The following is a 17,478-nucleotide window of genomic DNA, read 5'->3' on the forward strand; positions in this document are numbered from 1 at the left end:
GCTGTGGCTGCCCCCTCCCTGGAAGTGTTCAAGGCCATGTTGGATGGGGCCTTAATTAACCTGACTGAGCGGGAGGTGTCCCTGTCCACGCCGGGATGTTGGAACTAGATGATCTTTAAGGTTTCTTCCAACCCTAGACATTCTATTAACTTGGAAAAGAATCACCATTATAAATTTGACTGGAATAAGACTTTGTTAGTCATCCTCTCACTGCAGAGCAGGAAGACCTTAACTTGAAGACCTTAGAAGATCTTTCTCTTTAATCTTTTCAGTATCATGATTCCCCTCTCCCCTCAGACAGATTATTTAATCCAAGTTGCTAGTCAGCAAGGTTTTTTACATCAAGAAATAACTGCCTGAGCACACATCTCTCCAGAGCCTCAGAAAATGCCTGGAGGCCTCCTCATTCAAAAGGTAGCAGTTATTGCATCTGCTGGTTACCTGAGTCAATGATGCTGCCCACAGGTGCACATCATAAATTATAGACCTGGAAACATAAAAATTTGATGCAAAGAAAGACAGGTTTTTTTCTACCAAATATACCACTGCAAAACTTTGAAAATGGATTGTTCCATCTGAAGTCTTTCCACTTTATTCTGAGAATATCACAATATTCAGCGATGTCAGCTCAACAATCACCTTGAACAATGCCGCTTTAAACGTTTTTGTAGATGATTCATGAAGAAAAACAAATCTTTCTTTATTCCTTGTAATAACAGCCTCATCACAAGACATCTCCTTTTTACTTATTACTTCTGATGACAGCTGGTAGAAGAAAGGATTCTGTAGGAGTGGTCTCACCCATGAGTCTACATGTCTTTCATCTCTCCCAGCAGGTATATTCTCCAAGTGCCAAATGACTCTATTTAGATTTAGATTTATGAATAGCCCTGCAGGTACCCCAAAAACAAAATGAGTTATCCTCTGAGGAGGAAGGCAGGAACATGTGAACATTAAGGACAGCTCCTCACTGTTGCAGGTGCCATGTCATATGTTCTCCTCCCACCAACAGATTGTCTCCAGCTTAAAAGAACATGTGTCTTTTCCCTTCACTATTTCAGCTGTAAAGCATTTCCAGATCCCTACTGATGTTCATCTAAATTCTAACTGCTGATGGCTTTCTAATGATTTTCAAGGTAAGGATCAGGAAGATCTCCTATGACTGTGCAGACATTTCTGGGTGGTGTTGTGCTGCATCTACAACACTATTGTACACAAGTAGGTGAGTCTCAACTGGAAGCTTTTTTTCCATCTCTGTAAAAAATAAATTATTTTTACAACTTGATACAGACAACTGGCATTCCCTTTCACACAAGGCAAGGCTTCTCCATTAAGTTTCAGTTCTAAAACAGAGCAGGAAGAGAACAAATAAGAAGAGTGGGTATTTTTTTTAACTGGATATAGAGAACAGTTCTAATTGGTTCAACTAATTGGTTTAAAAAAACAACCAAATCAACAAACAAAAACAAAACCAGCAAAACAAAAAAACATCCCAAAACCCAAACACAAAACAAACAAACAAACAAAACACCAAGCCAACCAAACAAAAAAATAGATTGAAAAGTCACACTCCCTGGTCACATTTCCCAAATAAATTTGTTCTATGTGTTCTATTTGTTCTGAAGTTGTGCCGGGGAGGTTTAGGTTGGACATTAGAAAGAATTTCTTTACGGAGAGGGTGATCAGGCATTGGAATGGGCTGCCCAGGGAAGTAGTGGATTCTCCATCCCTGGAGATATTTAAAAAGAGTCTGGATGTGGCACTCAGTGCCATGGTCTGGTAACTGCAGCGGTAGTGGATCAAGGGTTGGACTTGATGATCTCTGAGGTCCCTTCCAACCCAGCCAATTCTATGATTCCATGATTCTATGAACAGTGGATACTGCTTCAGGAATGGGGAAGAGTCCTCACCTGGGACTGAAAAGCAGCTACTCAGGAGATGAGGAAATAATAAAGCGGCCTAGTTATGAAGCAGGTCTTGTTGGAGTAAAAGGCCAGCAGCATCCTGGCTTGCATCAGGACCAGCGTGGCCAGCAGGACTAAGGAGGTGATTGCCCTGCCTGTATTCTGCACCGCTGAGACTGCACCTTGAGTATTGTGTTCAGTTTTGGGCCTCTCACTACAAGAAAGATGTTGAGGTTCTGGAGAGAGTCCAGAGAAGGGCAATGAAGGTAATGAAGGTGGTGAAGAGTTTAGAGGACGAGCCTTATGAAAAGAGGTTGAGGGAACTGGAGTTGTTTAGCCTGGAGAAAAGGAGGCTGAGGGGAGACCTTATCACTCCCTACAACTACCTGAAAGGAGGTTGCAGCGAGATAGGTGTCTGTCTTTTCTCCCAAGTAACAAGCAATAGGACAAGAAGAAATGGCCTCAAGTTGTGCCCAGGGAGGCTTAGATTGGATATTAGGAAAAATTTCTCCATTGAAAGTGCTGTCAGGCACTGGAACAGGCTGGCTAGGAAAGTGGTGGAGTCACCATCCCCGGAGGCATGTAAAAGATGTGTGGTTGTGTTGCTTAGGGACATGATTTAGTGGTGGACTTGGCAGTGAGTTAGGTTAACAGTTGGACTTGGTGATCTTAAAGATCTTTTAGAATTCAAATGATTCTATGATTTTTAAAGGGGCAATTTAGGCTGTCTGCTCTTACAAAGGATGATTCATGTTGCAAAATTTAGGCAAAGGATGTTTTTCAGAAGATATTTTTTTTGCCACAAAATGCTTTTCTAGCAAACTTTTTTTTTTTCCAAGTTGAATCCACAAGTTTTTCTTTTGAACTGCCTAAAGTGTCAAGGCCTGGAGCTGGGGATATTGGTACAGAGCAAAACTAGAAGCATCATCCAAAGTACTGCCTATATGGTTAGAACTTTTCAAATTAAGTGTACTGGGAGTAATTCTACGTTATATTAAGTGTACTGGAAATAATTATACAACATTATGCATGAAGGCAGATATTAGACAACGGTGATTTGTCTTGAAGCCATATTTTACATGATGCACAAAGGAACACTTCTGGATGTGATGCTGTCAGCCTTAGAATGGATTACACTCCTCTGTGCCACAGTTCCCTGCAAAGCAAACTACAGATAGCACTGCTCTGCCAGAACACACACATTAAAACTGCAAAAAGCTCCTGCTGAAGACAGTAAACACCTCACAAACAGACTTGTCATGCTGCTACACTAAAGATTACAACGTGAGAAAAGAGAGTTTACATTTTTTATCAGTTTTACTGGTGCAGAAGGAAAACATCTTGGATTTCTGTTATAAACAATGTACTAGCTCTACAGCTGATAAGGCTAAGCATGTAAGACTGAAAATAGAGCAAATAAAGTCACTGAAATAACACAAATAATACAAAAATGAGCTGAGTTTAAACCTGGAGAAATACACTGAAAATGTGCTTCTGAGTTTCAATTCAAAGGGCAGCATTAGCCATCAGCTGAAGAGTACAGACTACGTAATAGCAGGCTACATTATAATAAAACTGATCTTAGTTTAGAAATTCTCTGTATGCTGCTGGAAATGCTTAATCAGTTATACACAGAAACACACTCAAAGCAGCTGGGATCACACCAAATACCCAGATCTTTCATAAACTTTTCTCAGCAATGAAGTGCTCTCACTATCAGCCAAGTGAACTGGCAGCATGGATCCTAAACAAAGTAGACAAGTTTGCCCAGATTCATGTGACAACAATGACAAGTTTGCTCCGATGTAAGCTCTAAAACCAACCTTGACTGCCCCGAGAGAAGGAAAGGGGCTAACACAGCTGGCAGAAAGGCCATTACGTGTTACTTGGCCACATTTGCCACTGTTGGGGCTCCTCAGGTGCTCCAGCTCAAACTTAAAGCTGTGAAAAACCCAACAGTCAGTGACAGAATGGTGGTACCAATGCTCAATCTTCATCTTTTGGTGCAACCATCCTCAAATACGTAGGGTGAAGGCTGAAATAAAGTACAACTTCACTTTCCCATGAAGGATATGCCTCATGAGATGCCTGGTGCCCAGTGTGAGATCTTTTTTGTCCTAAGTTTTAAAAAATGAGAAAGATGGTGGGATATTTCTAACTAAAAGATTGGTTTGTTCTCCCTCAAGGTAACCCAACAGGCCTTCTCCAGATCTACAAGGACTGCTTTCAAACAGATCAGCAACTACAATTTCAGACAAAAAAGTTTTTAAAAAGGCATAGGCTTCTAAAAGCATAATGTTATGAATTAAATGTTTGTAAGTTTAAGGGTCACTGCTTGTTCTTGTTCTGTGAATGCTGCCCTGTGCATACAAACTTAGATTATTAAAAAAATAACCAAGATATAAAACATTTTACTTTTGAGTGGTTTAGTTTAATATTTTATATTTTCCACTAATGCATTTTAGATTTATTACTCTAATGTCTTGGGAACTTGTCCTATCCTTGAGATACCTCATATCCTGGAAGACAGACAATTAGTCAGTTCTTGTCAGTACAGTCATTCAGTTAATGAAATACCTAATAATACAGCTCATCCATTAGTGGGCTATACCACAACTTAAATATACTACTAATTCTCCATCCCTTAGCTATGCAATCCTACTGCATACCAGCTGTGCTGGTTTTTGAGGCCTACAAAGCAAAAGACCTCTGTGAATATAACAAAAACCAGGGTCCAGGCATGATGAATTTCAGCTTCTCAGAGGTGAGAGCCTTTCTCTTCATGTCAACTTTCAGTTCCTTGTTTTCATTCCTCTTTTAGAAAACACTTCACAGGTAGCACTGATGAGCTCTCCTTCTATGTGGTGTCAAATATGAGATACACACCGTAACATGTCCCTGCTTCCTCTTTCCTGAGGTGAATGCCGTTCCCGTTCCCTCCAGGGCAGCTCACAGGTAACTCATTTCTGTAACATCTTCCTTAGCTGGGCCTTTAGCCACAGCAGAACACGGGCTCTGCAGCCTGAGCAGACATGTTGTGGGGAGATGAGGTGTTTTGTTCCGGAGTCTCACTCCACCCACTTAGAGCACCTCAAATTTTTGGAGATGTGTGTTCTGATCTGTAGTGAATACACAACAGCTTTCAGTCTACTGTCTACGTTTTAGGACTTTTTAGTTAGGACCTTTAAGTAGTCACTTTGAGTCACACCTTTGGCGCACAAGGCTCCCTTTCCCCCAGAAGCAGACGCCAGGCCCGCCCGCACCAGAGAGTGGGACGCCCGGAGACTCTTCCTGCCCGGTCCAACTGCTCTGTTACGGCATCCCGGGGAAGACATTGTCCCGCCACCATTCCAGCAGCCCTCCCACGGGAGAGGGACGCCTCCTGCCCTATGTTCGGAGGGTGCTCCGGGAAAGTAACGGGGCAGCGGCGCCGCCACACACACACGGGCGCTGGAAGAGCCGCGGCTTCGCCGGCGTTCGCTTTTCCCGAGGCGCTTCCTGCGCCGCCACCTCCCGGGGAGCCGAGGGGTGGGTGAGTGATTGCCTCCCTAGTCCACCCCGCCACCAGGCAGCGCCTCAGCACTCCACGGCCAGGAGAGTGGAGCGGAGGGGAGCCGTGGGCGGGGCCTGCCGGCGGAAAGTGCTGAGTCACGGCGTGACGCGCCGCCACCGTCACGCGTGGCGCCGGGCTCGGCTCCCGCCGCCGCCGCTGCCGCGGCGCAGAGCGCACCCCGCGCCGCGCAGGCTCCGCTCGCCTCCGCTGCTTTCTCGGTGCCGCAGGTCCGCTCCGCTCCGCCGCCGGCCGGCATGGGGCTGCTGTCGCAGGGCTCGCCGCTGAGCTGGGAGGAGACGCGGCGGTACGCGGAGCACGTGCGGAAGCACGGCATCCTCCAGTTCCTCCACATCTACCGCGCCCTGCGCGACCGCCACAAGGACGTCCTTAAGTGGGGCGACGAGGTGAGACCCCGGGACGGACCGGCACGGCCTGCTTTGGCCTTGCCGCGGCCTCCGCCACCCGGGCGCAGGTGCTGCGGTGGTGGGGCGTGCGCTGCGGTGCGGCCCGGGCCGGGCCCTGCCCGCTGCCGTGCCCGGGAGCGGGTCCGGCCGCTCGGCCGCGGCTGCTCGGCGAGAGGGGAAAGTTTAGGCGGCCCGGCGGGGCTTTGTTTTCCATACACACATAGTCTGGCTCAATCGCCGCCTCCGGTTGCGCAGCACTCTTACCTCGGCATTACGTGTGGTTTTAAAACGCTAAAACAACTTTCAGTGCTTCCGTCCGTAGCTCCGCCTGAGCAGCCCCTGGGGAGCTGCATGCCCGGGAGCCGGGATGCCTGCTCGTCCCTGGGTGTTTCTTTTCGGTGAATTGAGGGCCGATTCAAGCATGTGTACGTCTGAGCTGCAAGGTGGTGTCAGCTCAGCCTCAGAATCTGTGTTTGGGAGGTGAACGAGGGAAGCAGGGAGCGGAGATGGGCTGCTGAGCCCGGCGTGGCAAATGGCTTTCCGTGGTCCTGGCTTTCCTCTTTGGAGAGGGACCCACCAAGCCTTGCTTTACCCAGGCGTCCAGCACCAGCCAGCCTGCCTTTTCAGTAAGCATCAGGATGATCACTCACTCCGACCCTGACTTGAACTTTGCTACAGGTGCTTTGTGTCCGAGGACACAGTAACGTGAACCGCAGATGTTACATGTGTTGCCGTGCAAACTCGTGCTGAATTGTGCCTCAGACTGACAGCAATCTGTGAGGAAGAGAGTATTGATTAGTAGGATTTTCTGAGGATCCCAACTTTTCCTGAAAACAGGGAGCAGCTTTGCCTGTGTCACGCTAGATGCCATCTGTAACCATATTGCTGTGGTCTGACGTTTTTTGCTTGCAGGTGTCTGTGGTGTGACTGCAGGGATGTCGAAGAGCAGAGCTGAAAGTGAGCAGTGTGGGACTTTGGCCATCCCATCTCTGTCTCGTGGCCATTTCCTTTCTGAACAGCAAAGGCATTTGTTAGAAAACTTTGTCCAGGTGGTAACAGTAGCTGTCCACAGATACCCTTTGCCAGGTAAAAATGCTGTTCCCTTTATGTACCTTGAGAGATCTTGTCTCTTAAAGTCTGTTCTTCTAAGGAGCTGCTGTCATGCATAACATAACTGAGCAAGGCAAGCATAGGACCTGCTTTCAAAAGGTGTGCATAGGGGTTTGGTCACTAAAATCTGTCCACTGAAGGGAATGATGCTGCCAGTGTATGTTGTCTACACTGCAGAGTTTTGCAGCCAGAGTGGTGTGGATTGAGGAAATGTAAATATACTTTTATTTATCCCTGTCTAATGTCTCTTGTTTCCTACATCTCTTGTGTGACTGACATTATGATTACAAAACAGAGTCACAGTCTTAAATTCAGGTATATAGACAGTGTCTCCCCGTTGCTCTGAGACATAGCTTGAGGGTTTTCTCATTAATCTTTAGGATGGGGTACTCATTTTCCAGTGGGTGTTGTTTTAGTTGTCCTTGCTTTCTCAGGGCAAGGTCTCACAAGGTAACTGAGGCTGGTTCAGCTTTCCTCCTCTTGCTTCAGGCTCATGTTTCTTCTGCCTTCCTTGTGTCATTACCAGCTACATGAGTTCAAGAAGTCAAATCAGCAGAAAACTCTTCTCCCATTCAGTTTTCTAGAGTGCTTCATTTTCTCAGCAGAGGTTCTGCTGTTTCACTGAGAGATCTGACAAGTTACCATGAGAAAAGTAGCAGGAACATGAGGAGGAAAGAGACAAGCAGAACTGGCCCTGCAGTGCCCAGCAGCTGGTCACTTGGTAAGAGTAGCAGTATGGTAAGACTGTACCAAAGGAGCCTTCATCTTCCTTTTGCATTGGGATTATCCCGGGGAAAGTATTTATGCTTGATAAATGCTAGTGCATTATGTTTAATGAAGTTAACAATTTTTTTTGTCGTGCCCAGTGTGGCTAGGGGCAGAATTCTAAGAGCAGTATGCTTACTGCCAAGTTTTTGATAAGTAAGAGATGTATTTGAAATGCCTCTCAATGTTCAGAGATCAGGTAACACAATTCATCATCTACCTCTGACTTTAGAAAATGGTAGTAATCTAAGTTTGGACAACCTATCTTAATTCTATTACTTTTTTTTTTCTTTACATGGTGCATCATAACATCTGCTGTTACCAGATACATGTTGCCAGTCTGCTTTTGTGCAAGCACAAAGCCACAACTGCCTCCATAACTTCTGAATTAGATGTCGTGTAGGTAGACTAGTGGAAAATGCAGTAAGTTTGTTTTCTCTTTAGCTTCTTAAATACCTAGTTATTAGAAAGTGGCGCCACATTTGCATGCAGTTTAGGTGAATCAACTGACTAGTTGAACAGTTTTCAGAAAAAGCCTTTTGTGCACTTTGACCTTCATGTATACATAGCCCAAGGGAGTTTTATTGCCTGAAAACACCTCTTGAAGATACAAATCAAGAATGAAAATAACAGCCTTCACCTAGTGGTAGAGATTAAATCAGAATAAACAAAATTGCTTTTGTATTTGAGAGATGTTTTTGGAAAAGTGTTTGGCAAAAAGTGTTGTGTTGGGTTTTTTTTACTTCATTTTTAAGGAATGCGTATGAGGAGAAAAAAAAAAACCAAAACAGCACAACTTCCTTAGCACATTTTGGGTTTTACTTTGAAAGCAGATGAAGTTATGAAGTTTTTCTCCATCTAACTGATCCCCACTGTGAAAAAGAAATCCCATATTTGAGAACCAGCCTTTGCTTTGGATCTGTTTTCATCAGGACTCCACAGTGTACATTGTAAGACTCGTAATAAGAGCTGCGGTGGTCCACTTGGGGTGCTTGTAACCTCCTAGGAACTCCATTCTGTGTTGCTCCAGGGAATGAAACTGTGGGGAATCGTCATACAAGTTCTGTTTCTGGGTGCCGGCAAAAGGGTTGAGGCAAAAGTGCTACTGGATCAGAACAGTGGCATTTGTTTTGAAGGAAGAGAGGCAGCATCCCAGCTTGAATTGCAGAGTATTATTCCCTAGCGTTGCCATCCTCTCCTGAGTAAAGAGCTGAGAAGGTCAAAACACTGATTTTGCTGTCTCTTCAAAAGTCAGTTATCTTCTTGCTTGCAGGGTTAATAGAACCAAAGGGTTTACCAAACACCTGTTGCCTCTTTTGGGACAGTTTTTTTTTAGCTCTGTTTTCCACAACCATGAAGTCTTTGCCATGGTAAAAACAAAAAAAGGCCTACAGATGTGAGTTTGCAGAAAATAAGACTTGCTGAAAAAAAAAATTCTAAAAATCTCCTTGAATCTGCATTTGCAGGTAAATGTCCTTTGCCTATTAATGATCCTTCTGCTTCATTTAAAACTGACATTTTGATCTGCCTGTTTACGCTTGACTTCTGACTGTATAAAGTTCAAAACACTGAACTATTCCATTATTCCTCATCAGACCTCCCTTTAGTATCCTTGCCTTAATGCCCACAAAAGTTGGGCAACAGTTAGATCTGCTGATGAGACTCCATCATGCTAAACAGTAGTCTCATGGTTTCCTTGTGCTTTCAGTTTCCTCTCCCATCCAACAATATATGCTTGTCTTTAGATTTGCAGAGTAGAGGTCATTACGTTTGTTTTGTTTGGGGGTTTTTGTGCAGCATATGCAAAAGCCTGCAACTTTTTGGTTCTGTGTTTTGAAACTCCAGTAGATTTAGTAGGTACTATGTGAGACAATTAGTCTGTGCAGCTTGGCAGATGTTAGTGGTACCAAAAGAGTTTTAAAGGGGTTTTGAGAGTAAGGCAAAGCCTATTCTACTGCTTCCAAGCTTTTATCCCAGAAAGCTCTCTTCTATGCCAGTGCATTACCAATCTCCTGTGCTGTTCAGTGCCTCTCATCTGCTGATTGCATTCCTCTAAGCTGACGGATGTTGCTTAAATTTCACTTTGCAGCTTAATGGGGCACTCGATCAGACAAGTGGAATGACAGGCCCTGGCTAGGCTTATTGCCATTGCTTTGTGCTGAGTATGCATTTAAGAGTATGAGTTGTGGCACACCATGCATAACTACATGTACATATGTATTCATACATGTAATATTTGATTAAGTTTTTCTGTGGCTTGTTGTGCTGCTAAATGAGACAGGTTGGTTGCTCTCCAGGCTGAACACCTATCTGGACTGGGAAGAAATGGTAGAATCAAGAGGAGTTGGAGAAGGAAACTTGGTGGGGGCAAAGAAACAATGAAGTATAAGGAAGAGCTGCTTCAGCATATGAAAATGTCAAGGAAGGTATGCTGGAGGGAGATCCACTCAGAAGGAGAGTTGGAAAAGTGAGCATGGGCAGAACATGACAGTTTTACTTTGAGGTGTATGTGAATGAAATTGTAATCTGACTTGCTGAGCCTTGTTTAGTGAGATTGGACATAATGACCCTGTTGGTACCTTTGAGTCTTGTTCCTGTTAGTGTTGGGATGTAGCACATAATACCTTCAGCTTTTAGAAAGTTGTTTTCTTCATGGAGACTTGGAGTGAAATTTGGAGGCCTTTAAAACAGGTTTGATAATGAATTGTATGAGGCAGTGTGAAAAATGTGCCACTGCACTGATTGTAAGTTGAAGTCTTCCTGATATAATTCCAGTGGGGTTTTAACCTTCGTGCTGGTGCTTTTTTAATGTTTTTTAACCTTCTCTCGTTTTTTTTTTCCATACTCTTGATTCATTCTCATCCTTATACATTAGGATTTTTATTTATACCATATGAATAAATAAAATGAGAACAAAAAATGAACACTTGACTGCTCAGCACTTCCTTGTGCAACAGATGGAGCAGCCCTTTTCAAGATGCTGCACGAAGAGAGGCCAAAGGTTCCTCCCAGAATGTCCCAAAGGTTTTGCTTCTGATTAGAAGATGAATTATTTTTTCCAGGGCCCCTGCTATGTCATTAATGTCTTCTTGCATTTTTATAGCTGTGTAGTTTTTTGTTTGGGTTTGGGTTTTTAGGGAATAGCCATGTGTAATGGTACAGTTGGTGATGTTGCATTACAGTCTGCAGAACTTTAGGTTGGTAAAATAATTGCTGCATCCTAAGGAAATGAGTTTGGGTTCAGATGCACCCAGTCTGAGGCTTCTGTTTTTCTGTCACAAATCTAAGACCAGGAACAAAGTCTAGGGCATTGTTTAACACTAGCAGGGCTAGCTTACCAGGTGCATAAAATCAGCACAACTGCTATCCCTAAAATACACAGATGAAGTTCTTGTCATCTCTTCTTTAAAATATATCAGTGAGGCTTAGTGAGAGTCACAGATATGTGTGTGTGCAGCAATGTTCTAATTGAAGATAAGAAAGGACTGTGACTGATAAAAGAAGCACTAAGTTTAGAGAGCATCGGAGTATATAGGAAAGGTGGTATTCTTTCCTCATTTGCCAATAAATTTGGCTAAACCTACTTGGAACAGAAAGCAGCAGATGTCCCTTTTAATGATAATTTACTTACTTTACGAATTCTAAATGTCTGCGGAGCGAGATATCACAGAACAGCCTTTGAAGCAGAGATAGACACTTACATGAAGGATGAGAATAGACAGTTTATTATGGGTTATGGTTTCTTTAAACTCCACGTGCTGCAAGATGCTCAACCCTCTGTCCAAACCACTTACGTAACTGTCAGTGACACAACTGTCAAGCCTTCTTTAAAGTTCATCTGAAATTTTTAAACTAGCTTTTTACTTTATGTTGTAAATCAGAATCTACAAAAGTAATTGTTGTATTTCCTGACTGTCAATAATCTTTTTAAAAAAGAAATTCAGCAATTCAGCCAAGTCATCATACAGACTCATTATCAATATTTGATGATCTCACATGCTCATTTGGTACAAACTGCTGCATTATTACTGCATGCAGAAGTTGCTTTGTTTTAAAAGCTTTTCCTGGAATCTCATTGCTTATAATCAGCTAATGTAGCCTGAAGTTTACAAAATTGTTTTTCACATTTGAGCTCTTGTCCATTTAAGACAATCATATTAGTCTCTCCCTCACCCAGCAAAATTCCATAAACAGAATGTGTTTTGAATTTCTTTCATGCAGAAACTCCTCATGGTGGCTCCTTGCCAGAGGCAGCATGTGTGGATGCATCTGAATGGGAGCTGTCTTAATCGATGTATTTGTCTGCTTGCCGCATGGGGGAGGCAGCACCCGTGAAAGATTTGGTTATTTGTCACCTGTCTGCTCCTTCATCCTTCCTGAGCTTTATTTGGCTAAGTAAAGGGGCAGTGATGTTATTTGTGAACAAATAGATTCAGTGTTTCCTTAAAACCTTGTGTAACTGCACCTGCTATTTATTATAGTGGTGTTTCTGGGGCAGGGTCTAAAGGTATGATGTTAATGCATCAGCTCATGCTGTTTGGCAGCCTCAAGTGTATTTATGCTACCTCAAAAGTGAGTACACTAATATATGTGTTTGAATATTGACAGTAGGTTTCCTTCAACAGTCTCCTCGTGTATTCCTTCTCTGGGTGCTTTGCCTGAGAGTCACGAAGCTACTTTTTCTGCCTGAAAAAGTCCTCATATCAGGGGAAGCTTAAACTGAATTATATCTAAAGCCATGAGCTATCAAAATGTGCGTGATGTGTTAACTTCCCTGGTGACTCATTGTTTTGCTTCAGCCTCCTTCCCCTCATTTTGTCCATAGCCAGGTGATAAGATAGGTGTAGGTTGTAGTGCAGGATCACTGACCTACCTGTGAGCTTTGCCACTGCATGTGTTATGCATGTGATAATGCAGGGCTTGCTATAGTTTATAGTGAGATGCATTTTCAAAAGCTAATTTTGCAATTCATAGAAACTAGTTTGGAGGTGGGGGGTGTTGCTGTTTTATTTCCTTAACAAGCTACAGTTTGTTATAATTAGCAACCAGCTCCCATGGTATGCATTGATTTCCTCCTTCCTGATCTTAGTAAGAAAAAAATTATCTGCTGTTTGTCTTTTTCTGATAGAGATGTATTTCTGTTCACAGTGAAATACTCTGTTCTGGAAGTCAAGTAAGTCTCTTGTGATCTTGTCATGAGATTGTTGTCTATTGCTTCAACGTTATTCCTCTTTTGTCACAGGACTTCCTTTTCTCCTTGCTGTGCAGACACATGTTTTTGCTTAATGGTATGAGAACGGGTGAGTCAGAAGAATGAGTACAGGAAAGATGTTGTTGATGTTGTTTGCTAGCTTGCTTGTTTGTTTTTTTAATTCTTTTTGATGCAAGAGGCAACTTAGAAGCCTGCACCATCTTGTTTCATATTTAATTAAATGGTCTTTTGCTATTATATAAAAACATATAGCCTGTGGGAATAGAAAATACAGTTGTGCCAAATACTTGTACTTTTTCTTCTTTAGGTCTGAAAATTCATAAGTGAAATGTCTTAAAGTTGTCTTTGCTCAAAAAATCTAAAATTATATTATCCCAGCCTTTTTATAGTATTACTTCAGGTGTTACAATAGTGCAGCTGTCACAATGAAGAGACTTTGTTCTCTAAAGCACCACATCTTGATCTTCAGAAGCATGCAAGTGATTATAACCTCTAGATCTTAGTTTTCAATAGCCCTGCTCCCTGGTTTGTGGTATGTACAGCACAGATATCCCTAGTCATGTAGTATCCCATGAAAAAGAAAATCTGCAGTCCTGATGTCAGCATATGTACGGGAGCAGGCAGGAGCACGTCACTGGCTCTGTTAACTGCAGTCAGAGCCCCTGTATTCTTCTTTATCTGTGTTTTCTTTATCTGTGGTTATCTTCAATGTGGCATAGAAGTTCTTGATGTATTTGCTTGTTGTCAGTGTTACATAAAACACCAGTTGTGTTTTGGTTTTAGGGCCTGGTGTCTGCAAGTAACCTTTGTATAGAGTTAGAGATGGTGCTTTGTTCATTGGACTGGCCACTTCTTATCTTGATCAAAATGAGGCATTCTGGGAAATATTTTTCAATCTTCATTTTGTGTTCATAGTAGATTATTGCAATTACTGCTGTGATGGACAGTACCCATAATAACCTTGTGAGCATGGAAATACTCTGCCTCATGCCAGCGCTCAGTCTGGGCTGGGGTCTTGCTGGCTAGAAATGGGGTAACCAGCTTCTGGAGCCCTTTGAGTTGTTTTCCTCCAAGCTTTGCTCCCTCAAGCTAAGACTTGCTTTTGTGGGCCAGCAAACCTCTCATTAAAGGTCTGTTACCAGCTGGTTATTACTGTAGCTCCATATTTTATCACAGCAATGGTGAAAAAATTACTGGATTAAAAAAAAAAATTCTGGAGTATTGTGCTCTACAGCCATCAGAAGTATGTGTCTGTACAGAAAAAAAACCCTGCTTTTTGTCTCTTAACACTGGAGGCTGTGGCAAAGAGTCTAATGAAAAGTTAGATTATTAAAACTTTGTCCTGTAGACTGTAATTTTAATGACACATTAATGATGCATTAAATGACCAAAAATGTGTGAGGGAACTGCTTTTTTTCTGCCATAATGGAGCTTAATAACTAGTGAAATTAGTTTTGTTTCTGTATGCTCTGAGAAGAAAGTTTACTTAAATTTTATTTTCTATGTATATATATAAATATTTTCATGAAGATATATTTGTTAAGGGTTTTAGTGGGCTTTTGGTATTAGTAAACAAAAGCCACAGGACCTCTTCGTAGTGTTTAGGAAAAATTTACAATTTCTCTTAAAGCTCCTGGCCTGAGGGAAAGGTATGTGTAAGTAGAGGGCTATCAATTCTCCCAGAGTGTATGTGGCAAATATTTGCCCCTGTTGAAGGAGAAAGGAACCTTCAATATCCCTTATTATGCCCTTGAGGAATTAGTGGTGTTCTGTGAGTTTGTGATTTGTCCTGTACGATTTTGTAGAATCACAGAGTAGATTGGGTTGGAAAGGGACATTTAAGATCACCTAGTCAAACACTTCTTCCGTGGGCCAAAAACATTTCTTCCATACAATTGGTTGCTCGAAAGTCCCATCCCAACCTTGACTTGGATGCTTCCAACGATAGGGCATCCCCAGCTGAGATGGATGATCACAAATGTGGTAAAACGTATGCACAGGGAACTGTTTTTCATAGGTAGATAAAGACTTACCTTGCTTTCCTCTCAGAAAAGGTTCTGCTTGGGTCATTCTTCTTAAACTATTTTCCTCTATTGTATAATTTTCAGCATCTTACTTCTGTAGAGTATGAAAATCCAGACTCTGTGTTTAGCCGTGTTTTCATATGCAGACATACTGTGGCAAATACTTTAATGTTATTAAAGTATTTAAAATGTTAAAAGGATTTTAACATCAGCTCTGGAGCACAGGCTTTACTCTGAGCCAGTACATAGTGTTTGTTCCTAACATGCTCAGCATGATGGTGTTATTTGAGTATGTGAGGAGGGGGTTTGATACTGGAAAGCAGACCACTGCCAAGACAAATATTTTCATACGTAGGCTGTATGTCCAGTTCAATTCTCATTGGTCTTTAGAATTGCTACAAGAGTCACTTGCCTGATATGTCTTCCTTTTTAAGTAGTGTGCTTTATGCAGAAATAATATGCAATTATGGTCAAATAACTCAGACACTGAAACACAATTTCAGACATGCTTACCATTTCCAGACAACTATAGTCCTCCACTTCACCACTAGGCAAGTCCAGCGCAACCATTTTGGCTTAATGCATGGAGAGTGGTTTGGCTGCTCACCAGCTGAGGGGCTTCAAGGTCTCACTTTGTGGCTGCATTTGTGGAGACAACATGAAAGAATTTTCAAAATCCTGACATTTTCTTGGTAGCCAACCATGAGGAATAATTGCAACAGGTGAAGTAATGCCATTCCAGGTGCTGTTCTGCTGGCAAGTGAATAGCACATAGAACTTTCCTAGAAGATATGGCTGTGGGACAGAGCTGGGATGCCAAGTACTTTGTAGATGCAGTATGTTGCAAGTCTGTAGCTAAGAATATAGAAGCCTGTAAAGAATGTTGGCTGATGAGTAGATACTGAGACTATTTGCTCTAAGTGAGAATTTATTTGCTTCTTTTAAAGCATGTAACTTGGAAAGTTGTTTGTTTTCTTATTATTATTACTAAGCTTGCTCAGTTTGTGTATATTTACAGCTTTGCTTTGCAACATTGCTGGCCAAGTTGGTGTTCCTTCCTCTGGTAAGGTACCAACTCACTTCTGCATTTCATGCAGGCCTGGACTGATCAGAGAGTTTGTCCCCTGAAGCAGTGCTGTGTGTCTGTCTGCAGGGAGAAGCTGGGAGGCCTCCTCATCCTCGACAGCCCTGCAGGACATGCTGGCCGGAGGGTGGAGATGCATAGGGTTTGCTGCAGGGTGAGAACAGTGGCTGGACACACAGGTCCAAAGTGGCCACCCTTCTTACCATGGCATGGTGTGCTTTCCACCCAGCTCTTAGAAGGCTGCTTGGCAGCCACCTGCATCAGTAATTTACTTCACAGGTGTTTTGCTGCTTGCTGGGGAGCCTTCTTAAAATTAGAGAGAAAAGTGAACTGTAAAGTGCTTGGAAAATGATGAATTATGAATGTTGAGTGAAATGCCACATATTTTGCACACTTGAAGCTCTGCCATGAGTTCTGATGCTTTCAGCTTGGCTGCAATTCTCTGAATTTTATTGTAGACAGAACTTGTGAGAGGCCTGTAAATGATGAGCCTGAAGTGTAACAATATGTGAACTCTGAATTTGTTTCTCTGTCTCTAGCTGAAGGCTAAGTCTTTTGATGAGCTTAAATTAAATTCTTTAAGAATGCCCATTCAGTCAGTCCCTCTTTTGATGAGATACTCTGTGGGTTACTTGGAAACATTGGCAGCTCTCTGAAGGACTTTTTCTTTTCTCATTAAAATTAATGGCAGATCTTCTGTGTGTTAAGACAGCTTTGAAGATTTAGTCAATGTTTCTGGAGGCATGAGTAGTATTTGTTTCTAAAGCTAGATGCATAAATGCACTGTATTCACTACTGCACTTGGATTATGAAACATTTTTATTTCTTTGGTTTTGCCTTCTTGGTATAGTGTTTCTTTTACACTTTTTGCTTATTTTCTTGTAAAACTTGTAATATAGCTTATAGGCAGGTGCAGAGTTCACACCATCAGCTCACTGCAGTTTCATTTGGAGAGGGATTATTAGGACAGTAGGTTAATCACAGTAACATCAACATAATGATGGATAAACTTTGAGGTCTCTCAAAGACAGATGCAGTTCCTTAGCCTCTCCTCTGCTCCTGGACCACACAGGCAGTCTGGTGGGAGGCCACGCATGTGGTGGGCTTGATGCATCTGTCTTGGTGTCTCAGAGAACTGTACACTTGGGTACTTCCTCTAGTTCAGGCTGGGACTGAATGAGGGTAATGCTTTTCCAAAGTAGTAGGATATAATGTAGGGCTCGTGGTAGGAAACGGGAAGGTGTGAGAGAAGTCCTTTTTTGTTGCCAGTAGTCTTGGGTCAAGTGTCACTACAGAGTCTGGTTCTAGATAGCAAGTAAATGGGTTAATTATCTCAAGTAGGTTATTGTGGCATAATACATACAAAACACACAAAGAAATGCTGCCTTGTACAGAAACCAGTAAGCATTATTTTTCTCTAGG

At 42.5% G+C, this 17,478-nt stretch overlaps 2 protein-coding genes across 2 annotated transcripts in view; one reads left to right on the forward strand and one right to left on the reverse strand.

The window, feature by feature from the left end:
- Positions 1-4,334: 4,334 nt before the first annotated feature.
- Positions 4,335-5,713, reverse strand: LOC115598072. Its single transcript, XM_030447576.1, has 3 exons — positions 5,575-5,713; positions 5,113-5,531; positions 4,335-5,023 (listed from the first exon to the last, which is right to left on the reverse strand). Exons 1-3 carry the CDS (start codon positions 5,711-5,713, stop codon positions 4,973-4,975), a joined length of 609 nt encoding a protein of 202 aa, XP_030303436.1. The 3' UTR covers positions 4,335-4,972.
- GCLC (glutamate-cysteine ligase catalytic subunit) overlaps positions 5,604-17,478 on the forward strand; it is a 31,291-nt gene continuing 19,416 nt past the window's right edge. Inside the window, 1 exon segment of the mRNA XM_030446791.1 lies at positions 5,604-5,861. Coding sequence (XP_030302651.1) covers positions 5,712-5,861 — 150 coding nt within the window. The 5' untranslated portion in view covers positions 5,604-5,711.

This window comes from Calypte anna, chromosome 3 (genome assembly GCF_003957555.1).
Source record: "Calypte anna isolate BGI_N300 chromosome 3, bCalAnn1_v1.p, whole genome shotgun sequence".
Lineage (NCBI taxonomy): Eukaryota > Metazoa > Chordata > Aves > Apodiformes > Trochilidae > Calypte > Calypte anna.

Bases quoted from the DNA above. Each gene is read 5' to 3' on its own strand.
- LOC115598072 (XM_030447576.1), bottom strand. From the start codon at position 5,713: ATGCCGGCCGGCGGCGGAGCGGAGCGGACCTGCGGCACCGAGAAAGCA. The intron at 5,532-5,574 runs GTGGCGGCGCGT...TTCCGCCGGCAG, and splicing joins GCCCGGCGCCACGCGTGACG to GCCCCGCCCACGGCTCCCCT. The intron at 5,024-5,112 runs GTGTGACTCAAA...TATTCACTACAG, and splicing joins GGGAGCCTTGTGCGCCAAAG to ATCAGAACACACATCTCCAA.